Below are 20,698 nucleotides of genomic sequence, written 5' to 3'. Positions count from 1 at the left end.
AGGGCAATAAATCTCCCAAAACTGCACAACAAATGACAAATCCATTTTTAACAACTTTTAATTCTCTTTTCATACAAAATATTTAATAAATATGACTTTTCAAAAAAAAAAAAATATTGCCAGGAACACCTCAAAGAAAGAACATTCTGAAGTTTAAACACTAATGTCAAAAGTTGGACACAAAAATGTCGATGTGGTTTCAAAGGATTTTTTTACAAATTAATGAAATATGATGGTTTGCCTTTTCTTTAAAAAATGAAGAGCCTTTTTAAAAAAAAAAAACAACAAAACAAACACAAAAACAACAGTCCATGTACACAGCAAAAAAAAAAAAAAAAAAAGTATAACAGACTACCAAAGAGCAAGGCAGTTTTCTACAGTGTTCCCATTGGCCCCTTTACTGTTCAAGTATTCAATGCCTAGCTTATGACATCATGCAATCTAAAGCCAGAGAAGTGAAGTGGTGCAGCATAGTGAAGCATGTGTTACCTCAGGCACAAAGCAGACTGACAGTTTTGCTTGTCGTGGGGTTTGTCATGAGTGGGCAACCAATAAGCTGCTGAAGAGTATTGTTCCCTTAAAGCAATTGATGTCTTTTATTTGTGGCAAGCAATCTGTCTGCCACTGCGTTATAAGTAAAAACTGCAAAGCAGCCATTTTCTGTTGAATATTTTTTCCTTTCTCACTTGCTTTTCGTACTTAAAAAAAAAGAAGTCCTGACAATATGAATGTGAAAGATAGACCTTTTACACATCTGATTTTTTTTTTGTACAAAGACCAAGATGTTTGGTCTTTTATAAATTTTGGCATTTTGAAACACAAAACAAAGTTGTCATCAAAAATAAAAATAAAAAGCTGTAAGCTTACAAAGCTATCAAAACCTTCAAAACTAGACAGTACATATAAATAAAAAAGGAATGGTATTTTAAGGCTCTTGATTATTAAGTTAATAAATCAAATATACACAGTGATTAATTGGAAAATGTACATATCTACACAAAATGATCTAGATTGACACTTTGAAATTCTTCATATGGCAGCAACTGCTGACAGACCCAACCCGCCCCAAGAAAAAAAATAATAAATAATAAAGTTTTTTTTTTTTTTCATTATTATTTTCATTTCTGATGGTTGCTGTGGTGTGAAACTGTGAGGCACTTTCTGTACGTAACCATGGTGAACCAATCAGAGAGCCCTTCCACGTAACCGGGACTCTCCAGGTCCTTTTTAGTTTTTAGTCAAAATAAAAAATATATATATAAAAAAGTAATACTTGCAAACGTGTTGCAAAATACACTGCGTCAGGGGTATAATGCCAGGATACACTCACATATCCGCCTGTTCAATGTTTGAAATGTGGCAGGAGGGTACTTGAAACTAGTTTTTTTGCATATATGTGAAATGCAGCACTTGGTAATCCGGCCAACCACAGCAACTATCAATAGCCAGTGTAAGCCAGCTTGTCAAAACTTAAATTAACACAGGGATTCTATGCAAATAATAACCTTAGAGTCAAGAACATGACGAAACAGTTTAAGAACTACACATCCCCTCATACCCTTGGCCTAGTCTCCATTGCCAAAACATGGAACAGGAAGGCGGAATTGGGTTTTTCGGGGGCTTGTAGGGTTTTGGTTTTTGCACGACAACACAGTTGCCTGCTATACAATATAGTCCACCCTGTTTAAGCTCTGTGCTGTTTCCAAGTCTCTGTTGTCTTGCTTATTAGTCCAGTTTGGGTTTTTATTGGATGTGCGCTCCTCCCTCTCCACCAGCGTGTAGGCCGGCTGCTTGGTGAAGCGGGCCTTCTGCAGGTGCTTGTCCACGTCCTCGTCCTCCGCCTCGGGGTTGTGTGTCCTAATTTTGGCGATTATGGAGTTCTTGCCCTCATAGTCTTTTATGGCCACGGTGTGGGCGCCGTGCTTCTCAATGGGGTTCTTGATCTGGTTGAGTTGCTCACGCACGTTGTTGGTCGTGTTGTCCTCGGCAGCTGCTGAGGCTGCCGTGTTGCCATGGCTGCTCTGTTTCCGGCGGCGACGGATGCACCAGAGGAAGGCAGAGGCCAAAGCCAGAATCCAGACAACAATGAAGATGGAGCTGAGCAAGGGGACCAGGTAGTCTGAGGAAGAAATAGATGCATTCAGTATTGAGTCAATTGAAGCATGTCTGCCCATTAAAACCATCGGCCTATGTAATAAGCCTAGACTAAAGCAGGAAGAAAACTGACATTCATCACAGCTGAAATGCCTGCTACAAAACAGAGATGACCTCGGCTTTTCCGAACACAGAAGTCACATCATCATTTTAACATCAAGGTTACCAGTGTAGACATCAGGCCTGACGTATAAAACTGCCCTGGTGCCTGCCCTGACAGATGCGTAGTTGGGAGCCAAATTATAGTGCATTCCAACGGTAATCAGGGAAATTACTTTGAGCATGAATAAACCCCAGAGTTAACATAATTAAGAGGGGATATGATCCTAATGTCTCATTTTAACCTCGCTCACTAGGAAAAAAGAATTTGCTTTGTGACAAGCTGGCGACTAGCAGTCTGGGAGCGGGAGGTCTACTGCTGCCATTTTGATAAATGACACTACTGAGGGTGACCCAAGCGTCCAATTGAAGCCCTCTCCAGCTGGCAGGCCCAGGCCCAGACTTCTCTCTGCATAAGGTTGCAGCAACAGGGCTCCTCCGAGAGAGTGAGAGCGAGGCTCGGCTCAAAAAAGAGAGAGAAAATGACCTGGCCGTGACTGAGGAGGAGAAGGAGGTGGTCTACTCTGAGGAGCCAGGGCCAGGGTTTCTGAAAAACACCCCAGGGGCTCTGGGAGAACATTACCAGAGGCCCCCGCTCCGCTCGGCACTCTCTGTTGTTCTTCCAAAGTTGTGGGTGCCTGCCTAGAACCTGCCAAAGGCGTTAGACCGCTGTAGGGGGGGGAGGGTTCTCACCGGTTTTGCTGGGCCTCCGGTGAACACGGACTTCTGTGATGGCAGCGATGATGGAGTTGTTGCCATTCCTCTTGCTCACCAGGTCGATGATCCAGTCGGTGATCTCTTTCACAGGGCTGCGATCCATTCTGGGCTCATCAGTTGACTTAGGAGAGAAGAGGAAGAAAGTGGACTTTGAGGGGAGAGCGGTCTTGGCAGCACTGTCCGCTGTAGAGCAACATGATTCTCTTTTTTACGCTTCTATGGTGTTTCGTTTTACTCGCTTGGCCGCTTTGTCTCATTGAGGGAATAAAACACTCCGCAAATTGTGCCACAAAGGCATGTCTAATCCATGCAGAGAAGACCTCAGAAATCTTCACAGCGTTCAAGAGAATTTTTTTTCTATTTTCTATTGCCCATCCCAGCCCCTCTATACTACTGACGCTGCACAGGACTTACAATGCTGACATGGATCTCGTTGCTCGCCGAAGGCGACGGTTCACAGGTGATGGTCACGGAGTGCTCCATGGACAGGTTCCTCACCAGGTAGAGGTTCCTCAGCTCGTTGCAAATGTTCTCAATGCTCTGGGCCTACAGAACACAACAGAAAGCCACAGTTTAGTTTCCAGAGCACACAAATATTACGATATAACCTTTCAACTTTGGCTTTGTTTTGTTTTCCCCCCACATTCACAGCCTGTTTTACCCAGTCACTTGGGGTAAGCTTTGGGTTTCAAATGAATTGGGATTGTACTGGGCTTTTGAAGGGAAAAGCCCGCTGGGAGAGTGGTTTCAGAGCAGTCGGAGGGAGAGCGAAGGCAAGGCAAACAAGAGACACGGAATCGGGCGATGTGACCGAGTTAACAAAAGTGAAACACAATTGAGTTATTAAAGACGAGGCCGGGGATGATGGAGCCCAAATGAAAGACAGGCAGACAGACAGACAGACATGAGGGCTACTCTCCATGTCCAGTCACCACAGTCGGCACGCTCAAAGGCAGCACTGCTTATGCCATGGTCACAGGCCGTCGACGAGCCGACCACAGGCTCACGCATTTGTCACTGTCCTCAGTCACGCCCGCTCATCGTCAGGGACTCAAGCTCACGGGATATTGGCATTGGGTGGGGGTGGTAGTAGGGAGGAGGGTGGTGGGGCTGGATTATGGGTTTGGTATGCCCCGGGATGCAGTCACGGGATATTAGCGGAGGAATGCTGTAGCCCGGGGACGAGGGGTCTGGAGCCAGGACAAAAAGAAAAACACAGGCTTCGGAGACGGGACGAGGAGATGGGGGAGAGAGAGGGAGAGAAAGAGAGAGAGAGAGAGAGAGACGGGTCTCGGCTTGGCTGGAAAACTTTCCCCACGAGGCACATCCCGGGGTCTTAAGAGAACCTGATCTTCCATGGCCCACTACTCCGCATGCACTATTGAATTAGGGCAGTGGGGAGGAGGGAGAAGGCAGGAGGAGGAGAAGAGGGAGGATGTGGCCAAAATTCCCATAATTCAATCTCTTTCTCACCCTCCCCTCTTTCAATCCCCCTCTCTCCTTCTATCCCTCGCTCCTTCGCTGTGTGTCTCTGTCTGCAGCGATGACTCACCTCAGGCACAATGTCCTTGTTGAATGTGAATATGATGTTGGCACAGCTGTTGTCTTGGTAAGTGGAGCCCGGGTGGCATTTGGAGGGTGGCGGCGGCGCGACGTTGGGCCAGCACTCTCCCAGGCCGGGGCACGGCTTTTTGAAGCACTGGTCCTCCTTAATGGGCACACACTGCTGACCCATGGGGCACCCTCCGCGGCCTTTACCGCTGATCCGACAGGACCTCGGCCCGCACCACATCTGCACAACAGCCAAGACGAGATAACAACACAGTCAAGGCCAGGCACGTTTATTTACACAGCGCACTTCATACACAGGGGGTCAATTCAATGTGCTTTTTTCGTAAACAAAAGCAAAGAATAATCAAGAAAATAATCAAGAAACACTCTGCCTCCACGCCCCACATTTGCTAAGAGTGACTGAGGACGAAGATGCGGTTGACTGACGTACCCTGGTGCAGGTGACTTTCCCTGCCATGCACTGGCAGGTGTTGCAATCCTCCTCCCACTTCCTGCCATCTGTCATGACATGTCCGTTGACAAGGCACGGCTGACCGGTAACTGAAAAGAAAAATGTGATTGCTAAATTACGAATCGAGCAAGAGGATGGCTGCGACTGGCACGCACATACACTTGCCTGGTCACTTGAGACCCCCAAAAAGCACCACTACAGCTAATGTTACTGGAAGATGTGCTTGCACATGTAACCCACTGATAGCCAAGAACCACAATGAAAACCATGAGGTCAGCGATGCCCACCTTCTTGACACTGTATTCCGGAGCGTCCAGGCGGACACAGGCAGCGGTAGCCGTTGATCTCGTCCATACAGGTGGAGCCAGGAGCGCAGGGAGAAGACTGGCACTCGTTTATGTCTGAAAAGGACAGGAGTCAAGGAGGTAAGGAGGTGATTAAGGACACACCTTACTGAACAATCATCAACACTCAGCCACCCACTTTATCAATTGTCCTCAGCAGTCAGGGCTGAGAGAAAAGTCAATAGGGTGCCAAAGAGCTCTGCTGAAGTGAAAGAGGTGTTGTTGACATAATCTTTTGGATCATACTGTACGTCGTCTGAAATGGCTAATTTTCCCACCATTGATCGAGATTCACAGCGAAACACGCTTGGAAATTAAAATGAAAGACTAGCAAACTAGCTGAACGAGTCTGACACTCCCAATCCAGCCATGCAGTGCGGCGCATACCGGAGGCCTGGGAAACAAAAATCAAACGTACCATTTAAATTGGCTCCTTGTACATGTCTGTTACCACAAACATGCTATTCAAAAAAAAAAAAAAACTGTCACAGACTCGGTTACAGACAGAGAGGTTGTAAAAAACAACTCCTAATAAAAAGCCGTATACCCACTGATGAGTCTTTTAATGGCTGGGTGGGGAGCGGGAACGATTGCCTGGGGACTGCAGACGACGAGTAATGGTTGGTCTCGTAAGCCTGCGTTCCCTCGACCCCCCACCAGAGGCGGAGAACGTGTGGTGTGGTGGCCCGGAGAGAGCCGGAGTGCCGTGGAGCAGCGCAGAGCCGCACTGGGGGTTTGGCGGGCGGCCCAGAGCGGGACTAATTGGACGGCTAGACCTTCCATTTGCGATCTCCTATGGCTATGGCTGTTCCCTAGTCCCCCCTGCGAGAGCTGCCTTCATAATGGAGCGTCGTCCAGCGCCGGGATAGAGGAGGGATCCGACATGGATGAGTGGCTGATCCCAGAGGATCACCGAGCCAGTCGCCAGAGGGGACAGTGGGGTGGTGGGGGTTGGGGGTTGGGGGGGCAGGAGAGGGGACAGTGACCCAAGGGCAGAGGGGAAGGCTGGGACTTACTTATGCGACAGTCTGGACCGGCGAATCCCGGGGCGCACTCACAGCGGTACCAGTTGTCTCCGTCCACACATGTTCCACTGTTATAGCTGAAAAGGGAGAAGGAGACCAGGGTCAGTCCCAGTTCAGCAGCACCGCCCAAAAGACACACATCCACATGCACACATACACATACACACACACACACAGCGCCACAGTCAAAGTACAGTGTGAATAATCCTCCTGATGGATTTGAAGGGAACTAAATTGAACATGCTCCCTCTGACCACAAGAGTTCAAAAGCATGAGTCATACTAAAGTGTCAAAACGTTCCTGCTTTCACTCTGGAATTCCCCCCCTATCCTTCCCTTTGAGGAAAAATGGAACAGCGCCATTTATTTACCTAGTTAAAAAAGGACGTATAACATGCACCCGCGAGCGGCAAACTGAAAAGGCCCGGAGGGCTCGAGAGCAGCTGAACTGAAAAGCGGGCGAGCTGAGAGCACACAATGGAGTGCACCCTTGGAATGACAGTGAGGAAGGGAGGGAGCGATTCCCAGCACCGCCACACTGCACACTGCACTGCGCCGACTGTGAGAAAACAGTGTGCAGCTGCAGCCTTGTGTTTACAGGAGCTAAATGCTCTAGGAAATGTTTTGCCTGGACTTACCATGGGTGTGGATTGCAGTCGTTGGTATCTGAGAGAGAGAGAGAGAGAGAGACAGAGAGAAAGGGAGGGGGAGAGTGGGAAGGAGTGAAAGAGAGTGAGTGAGTTTGTTTTATTTCTCACACGTATGACTTGAGATGACAAGATCACAACAGAGAACACGTCTGTGCCTGTGTGGATGGAATGGCTGATAATTCCTTGTCATTAACCGATACTGCACTCTCTGCTTCTGAAATGGCTTCCAGCTTTTTTATTTTATTTTTTATTTAACCCCTCCCTCCACCTCTCCTCTCCCTTTCCGCCTCTCCCCTCCCCTGTTTCCCCTTCAGAATTGTTTGGGAATCCATATTTGCCCCAGTGCACTGCAGGCACACTAGGATGCCAGAGTAAAGCAAGAGAAGAGGGGAGGGAAAGGAGAGATCGGAGGGGAGGGGGGGGGGGAACATGGGGCAGGGGTGGAGAGAGAGGGGGGGAGAGAACATCTGTCTCCACTTTCCTCATTTAAAACTTTTTTCCCTCTCTCTTTCTCTCCCTTTCTCTCTCTCTCTCTCTCTCTCATATGGCCAGCAGCAGTCTACAATGTCCAGCCGGTATGTGTGTGAGAGAGGGGGACGAGAGATGAAGGGAAAGACAGAGGGCATGAAAGACAAATAGCGAGGGAGAAGAAAAGGAAAGGAAGAAAAAATAAACAGAGAGAGGGACTTTGGGCTGAAGTAATGAAGGTTACTCGGACACCTCCTCCTGTCTAGCTTTGTCTTAGCCCTATTCCCCACTCTTATACTCCACCCAGCCAACCCCACTGACCCCTCACCCAACCTGGACATCAGCCACTCAGAAATACTCTCACCTGCCTCATTAGTCAGATTACAGGTGTTGTGTGTGTGTGTGTGTGTGTGTGTGTATGTGGTAGTGGTGTTGAGGTATCTACTATGTGTCTATGCACTCTCAAAATGAATGTGTTGATAAGGACAACACAGTTGGTGTTGTTTCCAACACATTTGTTTTTAAGCGTGTGTGTGCGTGTGCCTATTGATGTGTGTGTTGGGCTGGGTGTGTGTGTAGGCATGTTCCTGAGCGGAGATCCACTCACTCTCTGTGCAGGTGAGGCCCTCCCAGCCCTCCTTGCAGACGCAGGTGAACGAGTCGCCGCTCACCACACACGTCCCTCCGTTCTCACAGGGGTTGGGCAGGCAGCTGCTGTTCTTTGCTGCAGAGGAGAGAGAGAGAGAGAGGGAGAGAGAGAGGGAGGGAGAGAGAGAGAGAGAGAGAGAGAGAGAGAGAGAGAGGATATGAGTGGAAGGGTGGCACTCCGGTGGAATTTAAATCCAGATCATGAGAAACCGTGACCCAAAAACTCAACTCGCAACATTAAGAAAAAAAAAAAAAAGTTCTCAATAACAGCGGCTAAAGATTAATTACAAGAGAGCCGGGGGAGACAAAAAGAAAAGAGGGAGAAAAAAAAATCAGCGCCTAACAGTTTTTTTTATTTTTGAGAATCAGTGGTCCCGAACGCCCCGAACTCTGGCGGCGATAATCTGTCTGATCGGGCTTTTGGGGCCAGATTAGTGTCAGCGCTCGCTGGCTCTGATGAAAAGGGAACGGGGCGGAGTGTTGATGGAGGGGGAGATAAGAAATCCAGCGGGGGGGATCACCGTGGCCTGTACCCGCAGGCTTCGCCTTACGCTCCCCCCACCTGAACAAGAGTTTCCTATGACAGGCAGGTGTTGAGACTCTGCAATCCAACACCTTGCTCTTGCGCTAGCGGCATACCTCCACAGCTAATGCCCTTAGAGCCTGTAAATGCTGCCGAATGGGTTTAAAGGGCATCCTCGTCGTTAAAAAAGACTCCCGGGAATGTGCTGTCGGTTTCCCCTCCTCTCCGAAGACGCATCTTTTCTCCGGGCAAGAGTGTGTTTAACAGCACCGTTAAAGGTCACCGAGTCTCCTGCGGGGTCGTTGCCGTGTTTATGCTGGAGGATGGTGTGCGAAACTCACCGATGTTGCAGGTGGCACCCTCCCAGCCCGGGGAGCACTTGCAGGTGAAGTTGTCCCCCTCGTCCAGACAGGTGCCCCCGTTGTTGCAGGTGGCCTCGTCACACTGACTTTCACCTGTGGGGAGGCAACAACAGTCAGGCTTTCGTAACAACACGTGTCTCCGAACACACATACACACAGTATACACATACTTCTTCATACACACACACACACACACACACACACACAATATACACACAAATATACTCCTTCACACTCACACTCACACACACACACACACACACACACATTATATATACAAATATACTCCTTCACACACACACACACAAACACACTATATACACAAACATACTTACACACACACCCAAAGGGAGAAAGAAAGCTAAAGAACACAGGGCGGGGGAAAAGAGAGGGGAAGGAGAGCTTTCTTACGGGAGTGGCAGGTTTTTCCCTTCCAGCCATTCCTGCATTCGCAGTAGAAGTCGTTCACCAGGTCTTGACACGTCCCTTTATTAAGGCAAGGGCTCAGGCGGCAGTCGTCAATGTCTATGAGAGAAGGAGTTGCAGAGGGTGAGAAAATAGTATGCGAGAGAGGAGCATTATCTAATGCTTTCTTGATGTGCACACATCGGTACAACAAGTACATACTGTGCAGTCCTAGCACAGAGCAATGCTAGAGAGGAGATCAAACTCACTGATTTCGCAGTGTTCTCCCTCCCAGCCGTCGGCACAGATGCACTTGTACACGCTGACTTTGTCGATACACGTTCCACCGTTTTCACACGGGTTGCTCTCGCAGTCGTTAATGTCTGGTTAAAGAGAGAGAGAGAGAGAGAGAGAGAGAGAGAGAGAGAGAGAGAGAGAGAGTGGGTGAGATGAACATTTGGATACACATCTGACTAAGGTTGTTTAGAACATTATGAAGGTGTGTCTCAAAATATTGTTCAGGTTAGAGCAGTGCTGTTGACATGTCCATGAGCCACTGCAATGCGAAATGTCCTGTCTTCACCTTATGTCGAAGTTAGAAATGTATGTGTGTCATGTCAAATCCCCTTTCAGTAAGACCAATACAGACTGACGGCTACCACACCTCTCCCCATGAACATCCAGTCAATAGTGTTTGTTTGTCTTACTACTTAGCCGTCAGTCGTTTGTCTGTCGTACTCTTTGTGATGGTCAGATGTTTATTACCTCCAAAGAGGTTATGTTTTCATCCGGGTTTGTTTGTCTGTTTGTTCGCGAAAAGTTCGCGAAAAGTTATGAATGGATTTCGATGAAATTCAGGAAAGGTCTGAAATGACCCAAGGAAGAAACGATTACATTTTGAGAGTGATCCGTATTACCGTCTGGATCCAGGAGGCGGTTATGTTTTCGCTTGGCGGGGGTCTGCGCTCTCAGAGTGCTTTTCTAGTTTGTCTTACTACTTAGCTGTCAGTCATTGTCTGTCTCCTCGCGATAGTCAGTTGTTTATTGCTTTGTTTGTTTATTGATTTGTTTGTTTGTTTGTTTGTAGGGCTTACTCTCGTGACAGTAGGTGCCCCTGAAGCCCTCCTGGCACTCGCAGGTGAACTGGCCGCCAGCCTGGCTCCGGCATCGTCCGTGGGGACCGCACACGTTTGACGAGATGTAGCGTACACCCTCAGGGGTGCTGTTCGACTTCACCGCCACCGTACAGCTGTCAATGACTGCGTGGGGGGAAAAAAACGAGAACAGAAGCATTGTGATGTTCAGTTGCGCACACACAGAGAGAGCGAGAGAGAGAAAGAGAGAGAGAGAGAGAGAGAGAGAGAGAGAGAGCAATTTTGCTCGTTTGTGTTTGTTATTGTTCTGCCTAATGTTCTGTGATGGCAAGACCACTCTTATCCTGGATGATGCTTTTTTGATGCCGTTACGGCTTCACGGACAATTTGCACTGATCTTTTCGGGATGGTTTTTTGCTGTTGAAATCCACCCCGTCTGTTCTTGGAAAGTGTGGGATGGGGTGACATGACTCTGCTCAAAAATGTCTAGTTCGTAGCCACTGCCAAGCGGACTAAAACACCGCTGAACTTTTTGAGCGCTGCGGTTGGTCTAACCTCTCTCTATCACACACACACACACACACACCTGTATACACATTGACACATGCACATGCTCATGCACATAATCTCTCTCTCCAATACACACTCACCCACACAGACACACACACACACACGCACAAAGATACACACCAAAAAAACAGGGAATCCCACCAAGTCATTACCAAACCGAGAACACACACAGAGCTGTGAATAGTTTGCCAGATTTTCAAGAGGGCTGGGGCAAGAGTGAGCGAGAGAGAGAGAGAGCGAGAGAGAGCGAGAGAGAGCGAGAGAGAGCGAGAGAGAGAGAGAGAGAGAGAGAGAGAGAGAGAGAGAGAGAGAGAGAGCGAGAGAGAGAGGGAGGAAGTGGAGGAAGGTGGGGGGGGGGGGGGGGGGGGGGGGTTGGAGAGGGCGGCTGTCCAGAGGGGTTACTGTCAAAAAGCCCGTCCTGGCAACAAAGGCCTGAAAGCCTCATGAAAGTGAATCTGAGCCCTCCTTTTCACTGATGTCTCCCCGGGGGGAACGCGCAGGCTCCACTAAGCTAGCCTTACTCAGCAGCTACACAATGGGCCTGCTACAAGGAGATCACTTTACACAACGCCAGAGAGGGGGAATGAGTCACAGAGATAGAAAGAATAAAAGAAAGAGAGGAAAAAAAAGCAGGGTGAAGGAGATACAGAGAAAAGAAAAGAAAGAAGGAGAGGGAGATAGGGATGACAAAAAAAAAACAGAAAGGACACCCAGTGCGGAGAGAGGGACCAAAAAAAAGTGGACATGGTAGAGAGTGAGAGAGAAAAGGGCTGAGCGCGTAGTTCTTACCTTGGCAGGCTGTGGTGCGGCAATGGTCTTTCAGGTGCGAGCAGTTCTTGCCCTCGTAGTCGTCTGTGCACTTGCAGAAGTAGTCCGAGGCCAGGTTGAAGCACGGAGCTCCGTTCTGACAGGGATTGGGCGCGCAGTAATCGATGTCCAGCTGGATAGGGGAATGGGGGGGGGGGGGGGGATGGGGTACAAGACAAATAAATTAAAATGTGAGCGAGTGATGGAGGGAAGTGATATCCAACATTTTTGGAGGCTGAGGAAAGGCAGCACAGCCCACAGCATCCTCCCTACAAGACCTGCCAGGAAACGGAGCACTAAACGCCCCGACGAAGGAAAATAAATAAAAGGCAGATCTTTGAGAAAGCAGCCAGGAGCGCAAGAAAGAGAGAGAGAGCAGGAGAGAGAGAAAGGCAGAACAAAGCAGAGACAGAGAGGGTGAAAGGATAGAGTGAGGATTACGCCACAGCTTTTGCCACCTAGGATCACATGGAACCTTTATTGGAAAGACAAAAAGAGAGGAGAGGAGGGCGGGGGGGGGACGCATTTTAGTGTTGCTCACCTGACACAGGTTACCTGAGAAACCAGCCAGGCACAGGCACTGGAAGCCGTTGACCTCGTCCTGACAGCGGCCGCCGTTCAAGCACGGGCTGCTGGCGCACTCGTCGATGTCCTTCTCGCAGTTCTCCCCGGAGTAGCCCGGGGGACAGACGCAGCGGTAGCCGTTGACCAGGTCCTGGTGGAGAAACGAGGAGACGTGAGCATATAGGAAGGAAGACGTTCCAGCTCTGCTTGCCCACAGCGGGGAGGTGACCAGGCTGAACACTGGCCCGTTTATAGACTTGGACGTCCACGACGAGGATGTGGAAACAAGAGTACTGCTGCCATGAGTGCACATCCCAAACTACAGGATCCTGCAGCCACTAATTCCTCTCTTTGAGACAAACGATAAAAACAGCAGCGGCAGGGTCTATGAAAACAAGTACGCCAACAACAACAACATGTGTAGACAAATATTACAAGGAGGAGGAGGATACTAGCTGTGATTTGAGGAATGCGAGTCTTGGAAAAGTACGGGAAGAGGAGAAACAAAAAGTCGGGGGAGAGGCTGGGAGTGGACGCTGTGAAGGCACCCTAATCACTGACACATTTTCCTGGCATGGATGCCCAACAATGATGTTTATGGTAACTGAATCCTCTGGACTTGGGCGGCCTTGGTTCTCCAGGCCTTCTTTTCCCCCTTCTTTCACAGTCTATGCCAGCCAGAGGCACCTCATTTTGTCTGTGTGCGTGTGTGTGTGTGTGTGTGTGTGTGTGTGTGCGTCAGCTGCCGTGCCGCAGCTATTTTTAAATGCTGTGCAATAAATGAGTTCATTATGGCCGGCGAGGGGAGGTGAAAATCAAATTCGACCACAAGCACAAACATCAACACGCCACTGAAGACTACAGAGAGAGAGAGAGAGAGAGAGAGAGAGAGAGAGAGAGAGAGAGGGAGAGAGAGGGAGGAGGAGGGGCTTTATAAACTAAAGGGCAAAAGAAAAAGAAGAGAGTGTAACACGTACCCTGCAAGTTCCTCCATTCAGGCACTGGCCGTGGCAGTCGTTTATATCTGTAAACACACACACACACACACACACACACACACACACACACACACCATGAGGACACATTTCACATCCACTCTACAAACATAAGATCATTTGACACCTCCAGGGCTACAGCAGAAGCAACATTAGCCAGCTGAATCAGAGCAACATCCGCTAGTGCCATCGGAAAATCAATCTCTCAACCCCCCCTCTACCCCCACCTTCCTAGGGGCCAAATGAGTTTGGAAGGCCAGCGTGTGTGTGTGTGTGTGTGTGTGTGTGTGTGTGTGTGTGTGTGTGTGTGTGTGTGTGTGTGTGTGTGTGTGTGTGTGAGACTAGTTGGCTCAACACTACGTGGAGGTGTTAAGCGTGTTAATGGGGTGAGAGCAGGCCAGAGAGCCAAGCGAAGCCAGATCTACAGCGGCGGCGCCGCCGCCACCACCGCCACGGCGGAAAAGACGAGACGAGGACTCACTGGTGTCGCAGTTCTGACCGGTCCAGCCGGGCAGACACTCGCAGAAGTAGCTTCCGATCAGGTTGCGGCAGTTCTTGGCGTTCTTACAGGGTCGCTCCTCGCATTCGTTGGCGTCTGTGGAGGAAACCCAATTACCAAATTAGCCAGAGAACGCCATGGACATATCTGAACAGGAAAGGCCTGTACTGACCACCCCCTCCCTCTCCCTTCTCAGTCCACTGAAAAGACATGCTACATTGCATGACTGACCAGACCTACCTATGAGACAGATTTTCCCAGTCCACTGGGATGGACACAGGCACTTGTACCCGTTGACCTGGTCTTGGCAGGTGCCACCATGATTGCATGGGTTGGGGCTGCACTCGTCAATATCTGCAAATAGGGAAGAGTTGGAGTCAAAATGCAGCTTGCATAGCAATACAGCGTCATTTGTGTGTGTGTGCGTGTACATGTGTGTGTGTCTCTCTCTCTCTCTCTGTGTACGTTTGAGAATGTGTGTGTGTGTGTGTGTGTGTGTGTACGTACTAATGGTGCAGGACGGCCCGCTCCATCCGGGGGCACACTTGCACTCGTAGCCCTGGCTGTTCTCTATGCAGCTCCCTCCGTTGGAGCAGGGGTTGGACAGGCAGGCGTGCTCCGCTGTGGACGACACACACACACACACACACACACACACACACACACACACACAGGACAGGCCAGCGGTCAGCACATGGATGCACGCGGTTGGTCACCTTCTCTCATCGCCTGCAGCCATGCTGGCCGTTCATACCCTACAGCTCCGCTCCGATCCCCCTCTCTCCTCTACTCTCACACTCACACACACACACACACACAACCAGCCCCAGCCATGCTGACCCCTCATGCCCTCCCGCTCCGCTCCGATCCCCCTCTCTCCTCTACTCTCACACTCACACACACACACACACACACACACACACACACACACACACACACACCAGCCCCAGCCATGCTGACCCCTCATGCCCTCCCGCTCCGCTCCGATCCCCCTCTCTTCTCTACTCTCCACCGAGAAGACCACCCTTGCTGCTTAGTGAGCTCATCCGCACACATCACACACACACGCACACACACACACACACGCACACATCACACACACACGGTCACACACTGACACACTCACACTCTCATTCTCTCTTTCTCTCCCTGCTGCCTGGGCAGTGGCCCGCGGGGCCAGGAAACCATCATTCATGCCAGGTTGAGCCGCCCAATACACCGTGACTTCCATCTGACCGCCCGCCTTTCTTCTCCAGAGAGGGGGTGGAAAGCTGGGGCTGGTGTGTGTGTGTGTGTGTGTGAGTGTGAGGGGGGGTGGGGGGGTACTGTCTGCGCTCTCGGAGGCATTTTTGCCCACCCCCTTTCCTGACCCTCCACCCTCCTCATTTTCTTCATCTTTGTTAAGGATGAACGAGTCTTTGACAAATAAAATTAATGACCAAGTGTGGAGGAGAGAGGTATGTGTGTGTGTGTGTGTGTGTGTGTGTGTGTGTGCGTGCGCACTGAGAGGAGGAGAGAGGATGAAGGAGTGTGTGTGTGTGTGTGTGTGCGCGCTGAGAGGAGGAGGGAGGATGAAGGAGTGTGTGTGTGTGTGTGTGTGTGTGTGTGTGTGTGCGCGCTGAGAGGAGGAGGGAGGAGGAGGGAGTGTGAGAGAAGAGGGGATGTTTTCACTAAGACTCCCCTCAGCCTCCTCTACAGGGCAGGGGGGCATTTCCGTGACCTGTCCACATGGGGCTGTCAGCACCTGCTGCTCTGGTGCGATCACAAGGGTGAGTGGAAGTGTGTGTGTGTGTATCCATGTGTGTGTGTGTGTATACGTGTGTGTGTGTGTGTGTGTGTGTGTGTGTGTGTATTAGAGGGGGGGGGTCCTAGATCCACAGATTCACCACGACTCTCCATTCCGCGAGCACTGCACCCACTCTGCCCTCCGTGACCACCTTGGTGCTGGACTGTCAAAACAGTGAGGAGCCGCGGCTTTTGGAGTGGATCAAAACAGGGGAATTAACTGACCTGGGAGCAGTGGGGAGGCGGGAGTCGACAGCCCAGGGAAGCGTGCCAAGGGGCTCTCCGCTTCTCATATGACTCTAAATACAGCTCCGGCGTCTCTGCCGCGGCCCCCACCAAAAGCAGAGGGGCTGACTCAAGTGGAACTCGACAGCACAACATGCTCGACAGCCCCGCGCATGGGCCTCAACGAGCTGCTCCATACAAGAGAGCACTTGGGGAGACCTCTCGCTGAGTTTCTGAGGGATACTCAATGACACAGAGAGTATCCACACTTCTACATGCCTTCGTACAAACACACACATCCTCCCACACACACACTCACACACAGCTTTCACCTCTGTCAGTTCAGAGTGGAGAGAGTTCTTGAATTGTGAGCCGGAGGCATAAAGCCCAATACAAACGACCGAGCTTTGAGATCCAAATCCACTTTCCTGAGCCGAGGAGCTTTTCCGTGCTTTTCCAACAGCAACACGGGCGAAGGGCTCCACGTTATGAAACACCATGTCAGTCATGAGTAAGTAATTACTTAACGTCGTGTAAGACCATTAGCATTACCCTAGCAGCTGACAGGAGTAATGCCTTGAAATGTCCATCCAGTTGTACAATACAAGTCCTGCAGTTGACCTCAGTGAAAACTGGCTTGTTTTCAGTTGTACGCAACATTGCCAGTTACTGGCATCTGTGCATTGAGTGCCTCATTCATTCAGACACAGGACAAAAGTCCACCGTGTGTGCGCGCGTGTGTGTGTGTGTGTGTGTGTGTGTGTGTGTGTGTATGTGTGTGTGTCACAGAAAGGGCTTCAGGTCTTGTGTGTGCACCATTAAGGTGAGGACAGGAGAGGAGGGTGAATGCCAGTCATACCTCTCTCGCAGTTGACTCCTGAGTAGCCCTCGGGGCACGAGCACTGGTACTTGTCCGGCCCTGTGTTGCTGCAGGTCCCTCCGTTCTGACATGGCTGCCGGGTTGCACAGGTGTTCAGGTCTGTCATGGTGGTAGTGGGGGGGGGGGGGGGTGAGGGGGGGTGAGGGAGGAGGAAACAAGGTTGTCAGACAAAGACATATTGGCCCCTTATAAATAGATTTTACGGAAGGTGGTGACCGGTGAAACCTTCCACTAGACCCTGGATGTTCCTGGCTCAGATTCACTAAGGTCACCGAGCCATTGTTTAACCTGTTACATTAATCAGCTGACTGGCAAAGGGCATTTGAGAATACTTTCTTTTTTTTTTGGGGGGGGGGGGTAAATTCAGCATGCTCTCCCTGCACCACAACAAGGAATCACAGAGTCTGAACGTTATCAGGGTGAGAAGAATTGGTCACAGGACCTTGATGGGAGCAACGGCATAATTAGGGCATGTACCTTTGTCACAGAGCTGTCCACCCCAGTTGGTGTCACAGAGGCACTGCCACGGCTCGATGCACGACCCGTGCTGGCATCCTGGGTGAGGCTTGCACTTGTCACAGAATGGGCCTTGCCAGCCATACTGGCACCTGGTGAAAACATCCCCAAAAACCACACTTAGTACATGAACACACACAGTTCAGATGTAGATGTAGAACAATATTATCTGGATCTGGACAAACAACATCACAAGAATACAGGCTTATACTGAACACAAATACAGCTCATAAATTCCATAAATCGTGCAACAATACAGCACTACCTCCAGGGTCGAACACACCTACTTCTGCACAGGTTCGGCAGATTAAAGATCCTGACTCTAACGATGTAGTGCCCTTATGTTATCTCTCCCTCTCCCCAAGACAAGGGATCAAATGTACTCCCTTGACAGACACCAGAGGTGGTTTACACTAACAAGCAGAGCAAACCAGATAGGGAGGACCACATCAATACAATTTGCCACATGAGTAGGCAGAGAGAATTATGCGTCCCACATTCACTTGCCAAAGGCTACTGAATTGAAAACCACAAGACATGCAGTATAATTTCCAAACGATATTAGACTCTCTGTACGCCCCTTTTTTCTCCGAATCTCAGCAGACAATAGTATTTTTACGCTGCTGGGACTTCACAGCAGAACGTTTTTTAAAAACCCAACAACTCTATTCAACCCAAACTATTTAATGCTCGACCATGAAAAACAAAAGAGGGGGAAAAAAAGCGACCAGCTTAGGGCTCCACAGGGACCTTTTCTCAGAGCTAACATTAGCCTGTGGCAAGACACTCTGTGTTTCAACACTGTAACGGCGGCTTGGCGTGGGGACAGTGCGGACAGATGAGGGGGTGTTCTCAAGTTTGCTGACTGCGTCGTCCCTTCTGGCCGCGCCGGGATTTTCAAAGGCCTCGGCGTTCCGGCAGGCCTCCCCAGTCCGTGTTTTCCCACGTACACCCCACCCCCACAACCCCGTTCCTCCTCTTCCTCCCTCCTCCCCGCTCTTCCCCTCTCTCTTTACCCCAGGCGTAGTGCAAGAAAGCCCTCTGACCGCGGAGAATCTCGCAGGCCGTAATTAAGCAGCGCCTTCCGAATCCCCAGCGCTGGAGCGAGTCTCCTTTAAGGCCGGGACCGTAATTAAAGCTCCATATCTACGACCTCCAGCGATAACTGGGTCTCAGTTGAAAAAGCGGCCCTGATGAGATAGCGTTTCGACAGAGAGAGAGAGAGAAAGAGTGAGAGAGAGAGAGAGAGAGCCCAGTGCGAACGAAAGGACAGGGAAAAAACAGACGGCCCTCTGGGAAAAAGAATGAAAACAATTAGCCCCGGGCAGCGGCTCAGCTGTAAAAATAAACGCGGTGGTTAAGTAAACCCCAGTCTGTGATTAAACAGGCTATTCGCACACACAAAAAAAAAACGGAGACAAGCAAAGCATCTCTCTCCTGAGAAAAACGGACAACAACCTCCAACGGGATTCACTTCCGGCCCCAGTGCTTTCTGGAATCCCACAGACACACTGAAGGGGAGCGGAGGGACTGGTGGGAGTTGGGTTGAGGAAGTAGAAGAAGACACAATTCAGTTATTTCACCAGCTTCAAACTCATCCTGATGCCACACTGACTAACAATAAGGAGAATGAAGTCTTGGACATTGCCAACGTGTGCCTACAACGCTCGATACCGCACTATGCACTTTGGACTAACTGGGCACCGTCTTAGCTCTAAACGGCGGTGAATATTGATGCCAAGGGGCACAGATATCAGTTCTCCCGTGGGATGTCTTTAAAAAACATGGGGACACACTGAGTAAGACGATTTTCCTTCTCTCTGGAAAGTGCGTTGGGCTTTAAGTGTTGCCGCGTCCCTCGTTGTGGGCGCAGACCTCTGCGGAGGCCTCGTTCTGGTAACCCACACTGTGAAGCTGTAAGTGGGAGCCCTGCAGTAGCAAGTCGGCCTTTACGGGAACCTCAGGGCTTTTTGTGATGTACGATAAAAACGCTTTACACGCTAAGGACAGAACCATAATGACTCGGGAGATCACGTGCTCGTTCTGGGCATGTCTGGGTGAGGCGGCGACGTTCCAAGGAAGCACATCGAGAAAATGCCTTGGCTCTGGAGAGGGGACTGCACTTGCCTGGGGCTGCCAAGTCATGCAAGTCAGCACTTTTTTTCACAAAGAAAACAAAACAAACGAAGGAAAAACATTATACCAAAACTCCAAGATGCAAAAGCCAAAGGCTTAGTTCCCAGACTAAAAGTTAGCTCCGACCAAGAGTAAAAAAAAAAAAAAAGTCTTATTCAGAGTCAACATTCATAGCATTGGCCTTCAAACAAAGAGGTGAAGCAATAGGCACTAGCACCATTTACCTTAGGCGATGGTGCTGATAGTGCTGATTAGCAATTAAAGATAACATGGCGTCGTTCCTGTTTGCTCTCTGAATCAAATTCACTTGCCCAGTCAAGTCAATGAAGCAATCACTTTTCCAAAGGTAAATCAGCGAAACCATCTACATTGGCCATAATTGTCAACACAACAAACGCCATGGAGCTGTATTTGTATTAAGGCCTACAAACTAGGAGTCTTGTGCAAAAACATGTCAGGCAATAGACCAAGCCAAATGACTGCATTCATAACATACTGCCAGTGTGTGTGAATGTGTTGACTTTCGCAGCACTATCCCTCTCAGTGTGCTAACTTGTTTTGATATTCGTCTCCAACCGACTTCCCCCGAGGCGAAACTCATAAACCATTACCAAAACAAGCAGTGCATTTCGGGGCTCGGAGAGTAGGAGAGCTGATGCAGTGATAAGGCCAGCAGCATGCACTGCCAACAATTTAACTGCACAAAAATCAAGCAGTACCCACAAAGCCAATTAACACAGGTTTTTAAAAGGGTACAACTGTCCCAACACCTCTATGTCAAAAAGGTAAACAGTTGAAACAGCCACTTAACACAACCTGTTACCACAGCTTTTACAGCTCACCCCCCACCCCCCCCCACCAGATAGAGATGCAACAGCATCAGGACTTCAGTGGTAGAATAAATGATCCCTGACAAGAATCAAGCTCAACCACAAAATATTCTGTGCAGTAATAGCTATTCAGTAAAGCAGCTCAGAAAAAAAAACAGAATCTGTATCCCTATACACCAACCCACAAACAAATCAGTTTATTCACTCCTAGCTGAAACTCCTTAATGCTGTTAAGTAATGTTCGCAGAGAGCAGCACTATGTCCTAAATGGAGCAGAGGTCATGGCAGCAGGACAAGGAGATTGTTGTGAGTGACTTACCGACATTCACCTGGTCGCTCACAGTCACCGTGCTCAGTACTGCAGCCTTGTTTGCAAATAG

General features: G+C 49.6%; 1 protein-coding gene across 2 annotated transcripts in view; it reads right to left on the bottom strand.

Moving 5' to 3' along the window:
• Positions 1-40: 40 nt before the first annotated feature.
• Positions 41-20,698, bottom strand: part of jag1b (jagged canonical Notch ligand 1b) — a 33,501-nt gene continuing 12,843 nt past the window's right edge. Inside the window, exons 5-26 of one of the 2 annotated variants that reach the window (XM_062519436.1) lie at positions 20,638-20,698; positions 17,314-17,444; positions 16,816-16,935; positions 14,454-14,567; positions 14,187-14,300; positions 13,929-14,042; positions 13,430-13,476; positions 12,430-12,603; positions 11,871-12,021; positions 10,512-10,676; positions 9,687-9,800; positions 9,424-9,537; positions 8,992-9,105; positions 8,087-8,203; positions 7,000-7,027; positions 6,354-6,439; positions 5,281-5,394; positions 4,973-5,082; positions 4,523-4,762; positions 3,385-3,516; positions 2,947-3,091; positions 41-2,119 (exon numbers count right to left, since the gene is read on the bottom strand). In XM_062519436.1, the coding sequence (XP_062375420.1) occupies positions 1,662-2,119; positions 2,947-3,091; positions 3,385-3,516; positions 4,523-4,762; positions 4,973-5,082; positions 5,281-5,394; positions 6,354-6,439; positions 7,000-7,027; positions 8,087-8,203; positions 8,992-9,105; positions 9,424-9,537; positions 9,687-9,800; positions 10,512-10,676; positions 11,871-12,021; positions 12,430-12,603; positions 13,430-13,476; positions 13,929-14,042; positions 14,187-14,300; positions 14,454-14,567; positions 16,816-16,935; positions 17,314-17,444; positions 20,638-20,698 (2,963 nt within the window). In that variant the 3' untranslated portion in view covers positions 41-1,661. The remainder of the gene's footprint in view (positions 2,120-2,946; positions 3,092-3,384; positions 3,517-4,522; positions 4,763-4,972; positions 5,083-5,280; positions 5,395-6,353; positions 6,440-6,999; positions 7,028-8,086; positions 8,204-8,991; positions 9,106-9,423; positions 9,538-9,686; positions 9,801-10,511; positions 10,677-11,870; positions 12,022-12,429; positions 12,604-13,429; positions 13,477-13,928; positions 14,043-14,186; positions 14,301-14,453; positions 14,568-16,815; positions 16,936-17,313; positions 17,445-20,637) is intronic. The other variant, XM_062519437.1, reaches the window with a different exon arrangement.

Source organism: Sardina pilchardus, chromosome 18, assembly GCF_963854185.1.
Source record: "Sardina pilchardus chromosome 18, fSarPil1.1, whole genome shotgun sequence".
Classification (NCBI taxonomy): domain Eukaryota; kingdom Metazoa; phylum Chordata; class Actinopteri; order Clupeiformes; family Clupeidae; genus Sardina; species Sardina pilchardus.
Note: the sequence above shows the minus strand (reverse complement) of the source record. Positions and strands in the feature narration are given on the sequence as shown.